The sequence below is a fragment of the Mytilus californianus genome, unplaced genomic scaffold (genome assembly GCF_021869535.1).
Source record: "Mytilus californianus isolate M0D057914Y unplaced genomic scaffold, xbMytCali1.0.p SCAF_38, whole genome shotgun sequence".
Lineage (NCBI taxonomy): Eukaryota > Metazoa > Mollusca > Bivalvia > Mytilida > Mytilidae > Mytilus > Mytilus californianus.
The window spans coordinates 793,032-809,384 of record NW_026262688.1 but is presented as its reverse complement, the minus strand read 5'-3'; the positions used below and the strand labels follow the sequence as shown (position 1 = coordinate 809,384).

The window sequence follows — 16,353 nt, the reverse complement described above, 5'->3', positions numbered from 1 at the left end:
GATGAGATCATGTGACGGTGACGTCCACTGACAGAAATAACACATAATCTTTTGATGCTATTAAGATCGACAAGTCAAATATATGTTTATTTGTTTCGTGTAATTGGTGTCTGATTTGATATATGTGTATTGTATTTTAAGCTTGGTCTACGTAAAACGTAAGTTTTACTATCGCAAATTGATTTTACCTAGCATGTGACTTTTTTTTAATGAAATTTTCTTTTACTTTTTAGTATCTATTGTATAATAGATATATGTAAATATACACTAGTTAACTTTACAAAGTCCCCTTTCACACTTGTAAAAATGTAAATGGGAAAGATCGATCTTCAATCAGAATTAAAAAATCCACCTCCAGAGGTGGTTTTAAAAGGATCGATCTTATTTGAATTTATATTTCTTCAAGTGTAAACGATGGATCGATCGCGATCGATCTTTCTTCAGTTGATGTAACAGTTATATTTAATTGGATATGAAAATAAATATGCGCATGTTCGGCGGCAAAAACACACGTGTTCTAAAAAACGATTCTACCGTTGTTGGATCATTCTTCTGAATCGATGATAAATTCTATTCCTTAGCTGCAAATCCTCATCTTCAAACACATAGACCGAATGACTTCTGACGTATGAAACAAAAGGATAATTAATAGCTGCATACAAAATTCCAATGATCCAACTATTTTCTACATGATTTTGCAGTGTGTCATTGTCCGCGCGAAATACACACGTTATTATTCTACTATTCTTTTTTTACGATTACAATGTATTTGTTTACGAAATGTACAGTAATAAGGTCAGACCGGTTCCTTCCCTGCAGGCACACTTTGTTGAATCAACGTTGAATCTTTGTTGATTTTAGGTTATACATTGATCAACAAATATTCAACATTGATTCAACGTTGACAATTCAACGTTGAAATTAGAACATTGTTTCAACGTTGAATTAACATTGTGTTGAAACACCAATATTGAATCAACGTTGGCTAAACAATATATGATCATATATAAAACGCAGTAGTTGTGGATACCAGAGTTGTCAAAAAAGAAGTATTGGGCACATCACAATTCTTTTTAAATTGACAACGATATTCACATAAAATAGAATATTCACTAGATTTATCACTGGTGATTATAGAATTATATATGAAACAATCGCAGTGTATATCAGCATAAATTAATCATGAACTTTGCACCCTATATAATAGAAATTCCCAAATTTCACCCCACCCCAAAACATAATAAATTAATAGAACCAGCTTGCATACAGAATCATACAGTAAATATAAATATTTGTGAATAACCCCTTCCACTAAAAATATGCCCCCTTTTTCCGTGGCTGCTGATGTAAAATATCTTGTTTTCATTCCTTTTTTTTTCTATTCTTTTTAACAATCTAAAGAGAAAGACGTATTTATCAGTTGATAACTTGTAATATGAACAACCGATATATCTATTGGAATAGTGATTTTTAAATTTTCGCGGCATTTTTAACATTTCTATTTTAAGACAAATTCAGATATGCGCATGCGCAGTTGTTTTTGTTGCCAAAGTTTGAATATCCGCTTTCGAGACCACAAGGTGATTCTACAGAGTTTTTATCAATATCTCTCCTGTATACAGCTTTTATATTTTATCGTAAGTATATATAAATTGTTGTGATTACAGTAAATACAGTATCCTATTTTAGAAATGTGAGCATATCAAGTTATTATGAAAACTGTACTGAAAAGTTGAAATTTTTCACGAGGAAAAGGGGGATGTTTAGCATGTTACCATTCCAGATTTACCTTGCAACGTCTCATGAATTTTTATCGTTGACTATTTGAATTCATCATATGATTGAATCAAAAGTAAAAAGAAATTTTATCTTTATTTACCTGTTCAATTCAGTTACACGAAATCTCACAAAAAGGGGGGCTTGAGTTGTTTACAAAATTGGGATGGAAAGGTCAGAAGCTATATGGCTCACCAAGTTGGACCTTTAATATTTTACTGTCAAAAATGAAGTAGTGTTTTGACAAGGTAATCAAAGATGAAGGGTATATCATATGAGGGTGGTAAAGAAATATTTGCATGCAACGTATTTGGCCTTTTTATTTCTCGTTTTCTTGTCTTTGGTTCGACATGCGTTATTTGTGTTTCCCCTTATTTATTTTCCGTGTTTCGTGTTGGTACTCTTAATTTCTTGTGCTTGTCCCACATTTGATAAAAAAAGTAAACCGGGACTAAATTCCAAGTCAGTCTGGATTTTTAAATTATGTGTTCCCAGGATATCATGGATATTAATTGCTATCAAGTTATGAATATTTTTTTTTCAAATCGGATGCAACTAGCAGACGCGAAAAGGTGACCGCAGGGTCTTCGTGTCCATTATCATGACTCTGTGATCTCCAAGAACGACTGAGTAATAACTGCTAGTACTTTTTCCTTAACATTTACGATTTTATTTCTCGTGCTTCGTTTATCCCAATTTTTATTTTCCGTGCGACGTTTTGGGGATTTTTATTTCACATGTTTTCGTGTTAAGAACCCCCCTTTACAACCCTTGTACCATATGTCAATCAGACAGATATCCATGCAGCAGCACAAGTAATACAGAAAAAGACATGTGGATAAACCTTCAATTTGTTCAAGTTAAAATGTAGTATTTAGGATTTTCTTGCAGATTATACCTTCTGGTCTATATAAAGGGAAATGTAGTTGAGATTTAGATCGAAGTGTAACTTTCATTTAGTTTTCATGAGTTCTTATGCTTTTGATTTATACTTTAAATATCATCATTATGAAGTTATTAATAGTTAAATGTGTTGAACAGTATTAAACTTGACAATGTTATAACTTTTGATTTTGTAGATGTCTTCATGAAGACCTATGGAATCACGGAACAACAAGTGTCTGGCCAAACAAAAGCCTTTCTAAAATGGGCTCCAAAAAGACAGGGTGGGAGAAGAAAGAAGTTGAAGTTTTCACTATTAATAAATAAATTTATTTTAATTTTATCGTATTGAATATTTCTCTATAATCAGTGGTTGGACATTAGAATACATGGAGTAGGAACAAAAAAATTTGTTTTATATTTTGATCACTCAGATATTTAGCATAGACATTGGGCAAAAACTATGTGTATTAAGGGTTGTGTGCTTTCAAAAATTAGGATAGATCAATATTTCTCTATGATAATTTGTGTTTTTATATGCATATCGTTAAATGTGTTAAATGTTAAAAAAATCTTGGGGGTTAAATTATGGTTCCTAGGAAAGCCCTAAACACACATATTTGTTATTCAGTTGATTGGTTGTTGACATCATCATGGTCAAGCCATGCTCTTATCACAAGAATGTAGTCTCTCAGTTTTATTGTTGAAAATTCTTCTATGAGTAATAGACAGTCAATGGTATATATTCAAAGTTTTTATTGTTGCCTTTTGTTAACAAGACAATCATCAACCAAAGAACATTATTTATATATCTTTGGGTCACCATACAGTCTTCAACAATGAGCTAAAGATCACATCATGTCAATTATGACCAGGCAATGATATTATTCGTCAATTTTTTTCTGAGATTAATTTTTATATTTTGGTGTGATGGAGCAGTTATTGGATAAAGTTTCCTGTGGCAGAATGTTGCTATGACATTTAGCATGTAGAGGGCCTTGAGAAGACACTAGCTTGAATATTGCTACAGAATAAAATTATGGAATGCAACACACAGAAAATACAGGATGAATGAAACTTAAGTTTTAGGTGGAAATACAGTTGAACACAACCACTAACCAATTTTGATTCCGTGTTGAATATGGTATTCACCCTGAATTCAATCTGAATTCAAGGTGAGTTATTGGTTTAAACAATGTTGAAGCAACCATTATTCAATATTGATTCAAAGTTGAATATCAACGTTGATTCAACGTAGGATTTCAACGTTGATACAAATTTGCAAAATCTAATAATAATTCAACATTGATTCAACATAGAAAATAAACATTGATTCAATGTTAAATCAACGTTGTGTGCCTGCTGGGTTTAAGTTGCAGTGTAAACGCACTAGATTAAATAAGATCGATTTCGATCGATCTTGCTTGTGCATATGTAAACGCAAACTGATCTCTTTTAGATCGATTCGAATAAAGATCGGTTTAATTTCGTACAAGTGTAAAAGGGGTCTAACAAACCCAATTTCAATAAAGGGATATGTAAGGTAAATGTAGAAAAGACAGCAACTCAACTTTACAAACAAATGAATTTATTACAGTTTCCGAATCACAGTATTGTATTGTGGGTAATAACATTTCTAGTGTGTACACAAAAAAAAAAAAAAAAAAAAAATAAAACGTTCTGATTCGTCTTCAGTCGACATACTTCTTTTTGGTCAATATATCCACGCGCCGACCTCATACAAAGGCTGTTATTGTATAATATATATATCTTTAGATCATATGTACATAAATCATTCCCCACGTGGAGATCAAACTTGTTTTAACTCACATCTTTACTGCTTCAATGGAGAACTCTGTTATTCAGTTGAGAACAATGAGAGTTATTTCTAATGCTTCAAAACTTAATTGATTAATTGACAGTAACAGGAATATTATATGTTGTTTTTTTCCAGAAAGCCATGGACTAATGTGTTATAAATGTGAAAATGAACGAAACAACTTTCTGTGTGTAGGAGAATATAATCTGAAGCAATGTGATTCAGGATTCGATACTTGTCAGACGACGGTGTCATACTCGGGTAAATATAATCTTAAGCAACGTGATTAATGATTTGATACTTGTCCGACGACAGTGTCATACACAGGTATAATATAATCTGAAGCAATGTGATGCAGGATTCGATACTTGTCAGACGACAGTGTCATACTCAGGTATAATATAATCTGAAGCAATGTGATGCAGGATTCGATACTTGTCAGACGACAGTGTCATACTCAGGTATAATATAATCTGAAGCAATGTGATTCAGGATTCGATACTTGTCCGACGACAGTGTCATATTCAGGTATAATATAATCTGAAGTAATGTGATTCAGGATTCGATATTTGTCAGACGACAGTGTCATACTCAGGTATACTTAATATTCTCTGAAACAATGTGATTCAGGATTCGATACTTGTCAGACGAAGGTGTCATACTCAGGTATGATATAATCTGAAGCAATATGATTCAGGATTCGATACTTGTCAGACGAAGGTGTCATACTCAGGTTTAATATAATCTGAAGCAGTGTGATGCAGGAATCAATACTTGTCAGACGACAGTGTCATACTCAGGTATAATATTATCTAAAGTAATGTGATTCAGGATTCTATACTTATCAGACGACGGTGTCATTCTCATGTATAATACGATCTGAAGTCATGTGATTCAGAATTTGATACTTGTCAGACGACGGTGTCATACTCAGGTATGATATAATCTGAAGTCATGTAATTCAGGATTCGATACCTGTAAGACGGCTAAGTCATACTCAGGTATTAATAATCATACAGAATATAATCTGAAGTCATGTGATACAGGATTCGATACTTGTCAAACAACAATATCATACTCAGGTATTATATAATCTAAAGCAATGTGATTCAGTTTTCGATACTTGCCAAACAACAGTGTCATACTGAGGTATAATAAAATCTGAAGTATTATGATTCAGGATTCGATACTTGGCAGACAACAATGTCATACCCAGGTATAATCCGTAGAATATAATCTGAAGTCATGTGATTCGGGATTCGATATTTGTTAGACAAAAGTTTCATACTCAGGTTTTAATCATATAGAATATATTCTGAAGTCATGTGATTCAGGATTCGATACTTGTCAAACAACGGTATATTCAAAGTAATGTAAAATTTGAAATTTGTATCAAAAAGACTTCAAAACAACATGTACCGCTAAATAATGTAATACTAGTAGTATAAATATAGTGCATATAAGCAAGTCTAAGTTGAAAACAACGTTCAAACCTATGATTGCGTTGGATAAAACCCACAATTTTTATAGGTGTGCATGCAAAACAAATTTTTTGGTAGAGGGGTCTAAATACAGCACAAAAACATTTTCCAAAAGACCAAAAAAGTGACAAAGTATATTTGAACAACACGCATTTGACTAGCAGGTCGAACAACGGATGTTCTTAAACACTGCTGACTGCCATGGCGATTGCCAAATAAACGGATCACCAGATGTAACAAAATGGATCTTAATTATTAATTTAATACCAAACAGAAAACAAAAAACTTGCGGAAAAGATGGTATACCGCAAACATGAGGTGCAAAAATGTGTACACCATATCCGGATTTCGACAATTAATGTCTCTTCAGTGATATTGGGAATCGAAACGGTAGTTGGAAGGCCATATAATTTACCTCAATTTAGAAAAGACTCTTGAATTTTGAAGAGTCGAAATAGGATGAACGGATCATATAAACCCGAAGGCAAATATAATACAAGCCCAGACGAACAAAAATAAATAGGTCTAAATTGAAAACAACGTTAAAACCTATGATTGCGTTGGATAAAAACTGAATATAAGGACATACTGTAAATTCGGAAATTATTGCGAGGTTTTTATTATTGCGAATAATTCGACAGGGTGTGGATCGCAATAATAAGAACTCGCATTCTGATATCTGGTACATATGTCTTTATGCAGATTTTCTTGAAATCGCAATAATTAATATCGCATTTTTGTCCATTCTTCAAAAATTGCAATAATAAATGCAAACAATAATTTCTGAATTTACAGCAGTTAACTAAACGGAAAATGCTCAACATTTGTCTAAATTATTCAAATTTGATCTTTTGAGCTATCTTAAAAGAATTAAATATTTTTGTTAAATAATCAGAAGTAAACCAGAAGTCATGAAATTCAGCTGTGAAATTTATTAAGATATCATTAGGTATATGTTTCGAGGGATTTGCGGGCTTCAATTAATAATTTGCTGGTTGCAAATTTTGTTTACTGGTGACGGGCAAGAACAATCAACGTTAATTCTTTAAATGTATGTATTTGTAATGAATGACAATACAATATGTTATTGTCTTTGGATTTTTAACCAATTTTGAGTGTGTGGATGGGGGTTTACAGAATAGGGAATAATGCGTAAATGATATAGATAATTAAAATATAGAAAAATGGGCCAAGAAAACAAAGAATAGAGAATAATGAAGTGCTTAAATATAAAGAATAGAGAATAATGGGCAAAAATTATAAAGAATAGAAAAAAATAGCCTAAAATACCACAGAATAAAATTTCAGATCATCTATCGTGGGATGTATGCCCTTTTGTCGCGTTAACCAATCACAATATATGATTTAAGAACTCTAACAAAATATCCCTGATCTGGAATAAATTCAAAGGAAATCAGCCCTGGGTGATAAATTGGACGTAACTGTACGATTAAGCATACATTTAAACGATTGCAATCTAGGTACAGTTGTTAAATTCTAACTGGGTCCGAAGCAAGCATGAACACGTGAGAAGTCTGTTATTAATTTATGAATCATAAAAATTCACCGAAGCTAATCTGGTGATCGAGAACGCCAGAAGTTCTGACATAAATAGAATGAAATCAAAATAGAATGAAATCAAAGAATCCTGCACCGTTGCAATCTGTAAACGAATTTAAAGAACAGTGCGACCTATTTTCAACCAAATATCAACGTCTGTACAATATCGGGTTACTGCTGGTTGCTGTTTTTGCGATTGTTTGATAAGTTTCTTTTCACTACCGTTTAAAGTTCTTATACATTTAAATAATGACGTTATTGCTATGAAAGTGAATGCGATGATTTCTTAACAGTAGGTAATGCCAAAAGCAACGAACGACCGGAACAGGTTGTGGAATTCAATCATCACCATGTGCTGTTAATTATGTGTTTGGGCATTACATTGTACCAACTTTTTATTTGTCATACTTTTTTCCCCCGCTGATACATATAATTAACCTTGCTTCAACTAGCGAAAGTTCCATTAGTAAGAGGTATTGTGTTTAAAAACCTCTATGTTTTTTAGCTATTACTAATGTGAATTTGATGACTTACTTCACTTGTTACTTTATTCAGAAATACCTTGTAAAAAGTGGTCCTATTTATTTTGTACGGACGAAATGTGGAGTATGCGTCAATGAGTCAGCAACCGAGCAACACAAATAAACAGAAGACGTTGAGGATTATACTCTCTTATACATATTTTTGTAAAGAAGCAGATACGACATATTTAAATTATTATCATTTACCATAACTTTAACATATTAAGTGATGTGTTATTTATTTTTATTTTTTACAGAGGTAAGCGAACAGCTTTCAATAATCAAGACATGTACGAAAAATTCCTCGTGTCACCTGCAAATAAAAGAACATTCGGAATCCGACCCATGTGATCAAACAGGAAGTAGCTGGATATGCACCACCTGTTGTAATGAGGACGCATGTAATTTGAACAATGCACATAGTAAAGCGTCGTTTTCATCCGTTCTGTCATATATGAATATATTTTTGTATTTATACATTAAATGTATTGTATAAAATCTACTATGTCTTTATCATTGTAACTTCACAATAACCAATATAAATTGTAAAGGTACTAGTGAGCTGATACGACATTATAAAACGTATACGCTTTCCTATTGGCACCAACTAAACTCCTTTAATATGAGACATGCTACTGTAGATGGCAGTTTAAGGCTAAACGCTATAGCGCTCCCTGGATTATAAATGCACCTGAGAATACCCCCAGTTTTTGTGGGGTCCGTGTTGCTTAGTCTTTAGTTTTCTTTGTTGTGTTTTGTGTACTATTTGTTTGTCTGTTTGTCTTTTTCTTTTTTAGTCATGGCGTTGTCAGTTTATTTTCGATTTATGAGTTTGAATGTCCCTCTGGTATCTTTTGCCCCTCTTTTATTATAGATACAAAAATTAACAATTTGCAGCTCTCTCACTCTCTAATCTTTGTGCTATTTAATCTATTTTACTGAATGCTCTCTCTTATTACTACCTTTGAAATTGAAAATAATAAACTATGGCGTCTTGTACATTACAACAATCCGTATTTGATATGGCGCACAATTGATAAAGCGTCTCCGCAAATAGAAGAGTAATAGAGTAAAAGTGAAAGCGGTAGTATTTTTTCCTCCATAGGCGACAATACTAATCATCTAAATTTGCCACTTTTTAAAATAAAAACAAGGGCACAACAGTTACGCGAGATATAAGAACTTTATTATTTAGTTTTAGAAATTGAAGTCAAATGGTAGCACGGAGCTTGTTTATAGTATCCATGACCACTGTCATTTTACATAGAATTAACGAAAAATGAAAGCTTTTTCGAGTACCTCACCAAAAATATTTCCATGTGTTTCAAAAGTTATCTTGTAATTATACGCACTTCAGTTATTAATAAATAGAAAATGAAATATATATTATATATATATCCAAACATCTAATCACAGTGCTTCAAACTTGACTTCCTTTACTTGCCTGAGTACACAAAAGGCTACCTAATGTCAGGAAAATGAAGCCATGGGAACGAGTAAATTATCTCTTTCGTATAAACCGAACAAAATCTAGCATTTGAACATGAAGTATAATAAAAGCAATTGTTTCTTCCCTATGAAGTTACGTCTAAGATTGTAATACACGTCACCTATGTCCATATACATGTATTCATGGTAAACTATTTAATGAATTTTGTGGATTAATTTTAAAAACTGTTCTCAATCTATGCATATGCATGCCATATACTTATTTAAAAACGAGATAGTTTTACCGTTTCCGATTTTATTTTACACACACAATCTATGCATTGCTGGGATCAATACAACATCGTCTGTATCAAACATCAACTGTGTTACATATCAGCGATGTCACCATACAAAAGGGTTCCACCATGGTGAGGGGGTTGAACTAGAAAAGCGTAGTCAACTTTTTTTAAGTGGAAATCTTTTAAAATCATTACATTTGGCAATTGCTTAACTCGCCTGTGTTAAAAACACTTTAGGGATGTCCAAACACAAATGTCACGTGATACCACTTTTTCAATCTCCTGTATCTTTTTAACTATTTATACTTCTAAAATAATGAGGTTCAACTTTTTTAGCTCGCTTGATGTAAAAACGATGAATCAAATAATTCAACTTTATATATAAGTAATATAAGACAATGGTGTTGATGAAAATTTATATTAATATTACCAATAATTAACAAGTTCCGGGTCGAATCCGACACCGATACCAATAGTACATGTTACCTGTTACCTAATCTGGACGTTCATCCTCTGTCAGGCGCACCACCAAACGGTGTAAATGGGATTAGCTATATACACGGGTCATAATCACACACGAACGTCGTCATTATATATACAGGGATTGACACATTTAAATTCAATCATTGACAAAAAAAAAAAAAAAACCTGTATCAACAAGTAGTTTCCGGTTGTAGTAAGAAAACCAGGACGAATTCAAACAGAAAGATTTTGAAAGCAGAGAAAACAGTGCACCTTATAATCGGCTTTATCAAATGACAATACAAAAACTGAACATCCAGGCTGAAAATAAGGCGTAGGTACTATAATTCAGTCACGGACCCGCGATGTCGCAGGTGTGTTCTAGTATATATATATACATATAGATAGATAGACGTGTCATTTAAAAAAATCACAGTTTAACTGTTAAATATGTGCACTTAAATTCAACCAGCTTTATGTCGTATTTTCAACATGTGTTCAAATTTTAAATGCCTTGTGGTGGCTCTAAACTTTTGTTCTACCAGTGGACGCTAAACAAGCAACAATAATGCATTCCTTTTATTCATGTGTACAATGAATTTCTCGTCTAAAGTGGAAATTGATGCATTGATTTACATTGTCCAGTTTATTTCTCACACTCGGTTAATGTGTCGTGATCATCACTGGTCATCTTCTTGCATAAATTAAAGATACATCAATACAGCAGATGGGAGTTTTTTTTCATACACAATTGCATGTATACTAGGAACAATTGTGAAACAATATGAGAAATTTAATTATTTTCCTAGTTTTAGGCCTACTTTTGATGTTTAGAAACCAACACATAGTATATAATTTAGAATAATGTTATGCACGAGTGGAACAACCCATATTTGACAGTAGTGGTAAGTATCAATTGTTTTTCCAAAGGAGGAATCAGATTCTCTCATCACATTATTTATTTTCTAAGTCTATGTAATGAAAATTAGTATTTTTTTTTTAAATAACAGGATTCAGAGTTGATCAAAGACTCCTGTAAATTCCTGTATTATTTGTAGATGTTATAACCATGCTTAAAGCACAGAAACAGAACTAAATAACGCCTTACCTCTTTATTTAAGTAAAGTCGTAAATAATTATGTCAGTGTGAAGGTAATGTGTTATAGTATAATTGCCAACATGTCCATTATTATTTAGCGAAGAGCACTGATTACGCATCCGAAAAGATGATTGTCCAATTTCCCCTGAATATATTTCACACAAGGGCCGATTCCAAAAAGATTTTCAATCTGTTCTACTATAGCTAATGATCAGAATCACAACTTCTTGTTTATGTAACGACACGATGACCTAACTATGACCACTCGATAACGTAAGTATGACAACACGATGACGTAAGTATAATAACGCAATGATGAAAGTGTAACAACAAGATCACTTTGTTAAAACGATGACGTAATTATGGCAATACGATAACGTAAGAATGACAACACGATGACATAAGTATGACGACACGATGACATAAGTATAACAACACACGATTACGTAACTTAAACAACAGAATGACGTAACTATGACAACACGATGACGTAGGTATGGCAACACGATGACGTCATTGTTATCACTTGATGACGTAAGTATGACAACACGATGACGTAAGTGGTTAACTTGTTGAAGTGGAAATCTATTAAAATCATTATTAATTTGCCTGTGTTAAAAAAGGTTAGGGATGTGCATACAAATATGTCACGTGATAAGACTTTTGCTATCTCCACATTGAACAACAACGTTCCTGGAACTCTCTTATTTTCCTGTATTTTTTCAGCTATATACATATATACAGATGGACGTGTCATTAAAAAGAAAAACCACAGTTTTTAAATGTATGCCCTTTTATTCAACAAGTCATGCCATATTTTTAGCATGTGTTCAATTTTCAAACGCCTTGAGGTGGCTCTAAACTTTTGTTCTGCCACCGGACGCTAAACACACAACCCTTAATCAATCTTCAATTCATATATAGAAATAAAAAAATGTGGTATGAGTGTCAATGAGACAACTCTACATCCAAGTCACAACGTGTAAAAGTAAACAATTATAGGTAAAAGTACGGCCTTCAACACGGAGCCTTGGCTCACACCGAGCAGCAAGATATAAAGGGCCCCAAAATGACTTGTGTTAAATAATTCAAACAGGATATGTATGTAAAATTTCATCGTCAAAAGAGGAAATTTATGCATTGATTTTCTCATACATAAGTATGACAACACGATAACATAACTTTAACAACACGATGACGTAAGTATGACAACACGATGAAGAAAGTATGGCAACACGATGATGTCACTATTACCACTCGATGACGTAAGTATGACAACACGATGAAGTAAGTATAACAACACGATGACGAAAGTATAACAACACGATGACTTAAGTATGCCAAAACGATGACGTACATGTAAGTATAACAACACGATGACGTAAGTATAATAACACGAAGACGTAAGTATGACACCATGAAGACGTAAGTATGACACCATGAAGACGTCAGAATGACTACACGATGACGTTGGTATGATAACACGATGACGTAAGAAGGACTACACGATAACGTAAGTATGACAACACGATGAGGTTCGTATGACAACACGATTGTGAGTATTATAACACGATAACGTAAGTATGACAACACGATGACGTAAGTATAACAATACGATGCCGTAAGAATAAAAACACAATGACGTGAGTATACACACACATGTGATCAAATCATTAAAACTGGAGAGTACTGGCAAAAATTTAATCCGTTTATCGAAAACTGATTGCAGATTTAAAAAAAAATGTGAATACAAAAGAATTTTTCTAGATAAAGTCATGAATATGCATAACAAAAAATTGCCCTATGACGTTCAGCCAACAACAACAAACCAGTTTTGTTGATTTGGTTTTATTCAAAAACATGTCCTCGGGATTGTCTTCAAACTGAGTAACCTTTTAAATTTCATGGTTAAATGTCAAATTGTTGAACATCTTGTATAATATATCAATTAGATTGTCTATTTCCGTATCTATCTCTTATATTTATTTCCTCTTTACTTCTCTCTCTCATATTTATTTTCTGGTTTTAGATAACCAGAGAGCTTTCGATGTTGGTTCCAGTCCTGTACGCATATCCCACAACCATGCTTTATTAAGTGACAGGACATATTCAACAAGGGAAACTACTTTAACCAATGATGTTTATGAAGAAAGAACAAAAAATCAAACTTCGTTTAGATGTCCGGGGGAAAATTCGGATAACTGGAATTTCAATTGTAAAGTACCATGCGCAGATATGCCTGATATAACAAATATGTCGGAGCACGTGCAAGCTCATATCAATTGTCAGATTATAAAACCTAATATAGAACTTATAAATGTTAAGCGAATGGCAACAGTTCAGGTTTTCCCGGAAAAATCCGAATGCCTCCAGACATTTGTAATGGAGAATTGTCATGATGAAGAACCGGTCCCAAACTTAGTTCATTACATTTGGTTTTCTAAACGAGAAATGAATTTTTATCATTTTCTTAGTTTTCTTAGTGCTAGTAGATTTTTGAAACCGTGTCTTATTTTGGTACATGGAGACCGCCTTCCATTCGGAACATACTGGGAATATCTATTGACTTTGGTGCCAAATATAAGGCATGTTCAAAGAAGTCCACCAGAAGCTGTATTCGGAAAACCCCTTGGTAATATTGAACACAAAGCTGATATCGGCAGAATACAGGCTTTACAGAGTGAGTACATGCTCGCACATACATATGCCGCACACCCTTTTACTTTGGTCTTTGGTAGATAAGGTGAGTACATGCTTGTACATTCCTATATAGGTTTTCATCCTTGTCCTTTGGTCTTTGGGGGATCGAGTGAGTACATCCTTTTATATACCTGTACTTGTTTTCATCCTTGTTATTTTTTTATTTGGTGGATAGAGTGAGTACATCCTTTTATATACCTGTAGTGACCCTCACATCATTGTCTTGTTGTATTTTGTGGATCGAGTGAGTACATCCTTTTATGTACCTGCAGTGGCCCTCATATCCTAGTTCTTATGTGTTTTGTGGATAGAGTGAGTACATTCTTTACATGCCTATACTTGTTTTAATCCTTGTCATTTGGTATTTAGTGGATAGAGGGAGTACATTATTGTACAAACCTGAAGTGACCTTTACATCCGTGTCCTTTTGTGTTTTGTGGATAGAGTGAGTAAATCCTTGATTATATACGTATAGTGACCCTCATATCCTTGTCGTGTGGTCTTTGATAGATAAGGTGAGTACATCCTTTTATATACCTGTAGTGACCCTCACCTCCTTGTCCTTTTGTATTTTGTGGAAATAGTGAGTACATTCTTTTACATACCTGTTGTGGCCCAAACATACTTGTCCTGTGGTTATTTAAAGAATAACGATAGTACATCCTTGTACAAAGGTGTATTGTATTACATCCTTGTCCTATTATCATTGATGGATAGAGTGAGTACTTCCTTGTACATGCATGTAGTGACTTTCACATACTCGTCCTTCGATCTTTGATGGATACAGTGAGTACACTCTATTACGTACATGTAGTGACATTCACATAAATCACTTAAAAACGGATTCCCATTTAATACAAAAAAAAGTTTGGATTGTCTCCTCTTATGTATAAAGATTGAATTGTCCCCCTTTGATAACAAAAAGTCTATTATTATTTTTGGTATGATTTTGGTTGGGACCTGCTTTATTTATTGTTATTTGCTTATTTGTCAGTTACCTTTATTGGTTGGATGAATATTTTAGGTATAATTTATTGATTTTTTATTTGATAAGTGAACAGGATGTGTTTTTTTTTTGTTCGATGTATGTATTGATCGATATGTTTATTGTTCGATGTATGTATTGATCGATGTGTTTATTGATCGATGTATGTATTGATTGATATATGTATTGATCGATGTATGTATTGATTGTTGTGTTTATTGATCGATATATGTATTGATTGACATATGTATTGATCGTTTTGTTTATTGATTTCTTTATACCTCATTTTAATATTCAATTTGTTCTGCTGAAACTACTTTGCATAAGTGTATGCACTCGACACTTACTTTTAGCTTCTCTTTTGCAGGGTTTGGAGGAATTCACATTGACACAGATGAGATTATACTTAGATTTCTGGATCCTCTACGGAAATATCCATTTACTTTGAGTCGTGCAGTTGATTGGAATCTCAGTAATGGTCTCATTCTTGCAGAGAAAAACGCTACTTTCCTGAACATTTGGCATTCCGAATACAAAACGTACAATAAAAGTCAGTGGGGATATCATTCAACAATTGTGCCGTATCTGATATCTAAAAAGCACCCGGATTTAATTCACGTTGAATATAAAACGTTTGTAAGACCTAGTTGGCAACAGCTTCCGCTGCTGTTTGAGAATAATTTTAATTGGTCAGAAAACTATGGTATACATTTATATATTCGTTTTTATAAATTTGCTCATGATTTTAACGATATCAAATATCTAAATACAACAATTGGATCAGTAGCCAGACATGTTTTGTATGGAAGTAAAGAACTCTGTGAAAAATAAGAAAACGAAATAGTTGTTGCTCTTGAAGATGTTGTTGTATGATAACTTGCAGGTATTACCTGTTTTGCAATCTGTATTAAAGCGTCAATTTATGATGAGCAACTTTAAACATCATCTTTTGGTTGTAGGACAAATCTATTCATGTATTTTGTACTAGCGGAGGTATGCAGGTGTTTTATGAATTCTTCCAATTTTTCATCCAAGTCATGGTTGTTTTTGAAAAGTCCACCGTTTGTGTTTAATTGTTCTTTAATTATGACAATAGTCAATCATACTGGTAATGTATTGTAACTCTTACTTAATAAAATACACAAAACTAGCCAGTAAATTCACGAAACTAATGACATTCTTTTTTTTTTAAACGCTCTGCTTGCATATTACCAAACTTTTGACATTTCATATTACTAACACGTGAGAAATATATATTTTGGGAACTAAATTTTATTGCATATAGATTCAGTGGCTAATCTGGTTACATCCTGTTGATGAGGCTGGTGCCTCTACTGAGAG

The 16,353-nt window shown here is 33.1% G+C and overlaps 1 protein-coding gene and 1 long non-coding RNA gene across 2 annotated transcripts; both read left to right on the top strand.

The window, feature by feature from the left end:
• Positions 1 to 1,461: 1,461 nt before the first annotated feature.
• Positions 1,462 to 3,001, top strand: LOC127736834 (uncharacterized). The gene is made up of 2 exons (XR_007999207.1): positions 1,462 to 1,637; positions 2,856 to 3,001. It is a non-coding gene; the product is annotated as an uncharacterized LOC127736834 (long non-coding RNA).
• A 10,561-nt stretch (positions 3,002 to 13,562) lies between these two features.
• On the top strand, positions 13,563 to 15,843 carry LOC127736824 (uncharacterized). Its single transcript, XM_052247415.1, has 2 exons — positions 13,563 to 14,007; positions 15,380 to 15,843. Exons 1-2 carry the CDS (start codon positions 13,563 to 13,565, stop codon positions 15,841 to 15,843), a joined length of 909 nt encoding a protein of 302 aa, XP_052103375.1.
• The last annotated feature ends 510 nt before the right edge of the window (positions 15,844 to 16,353 follow it).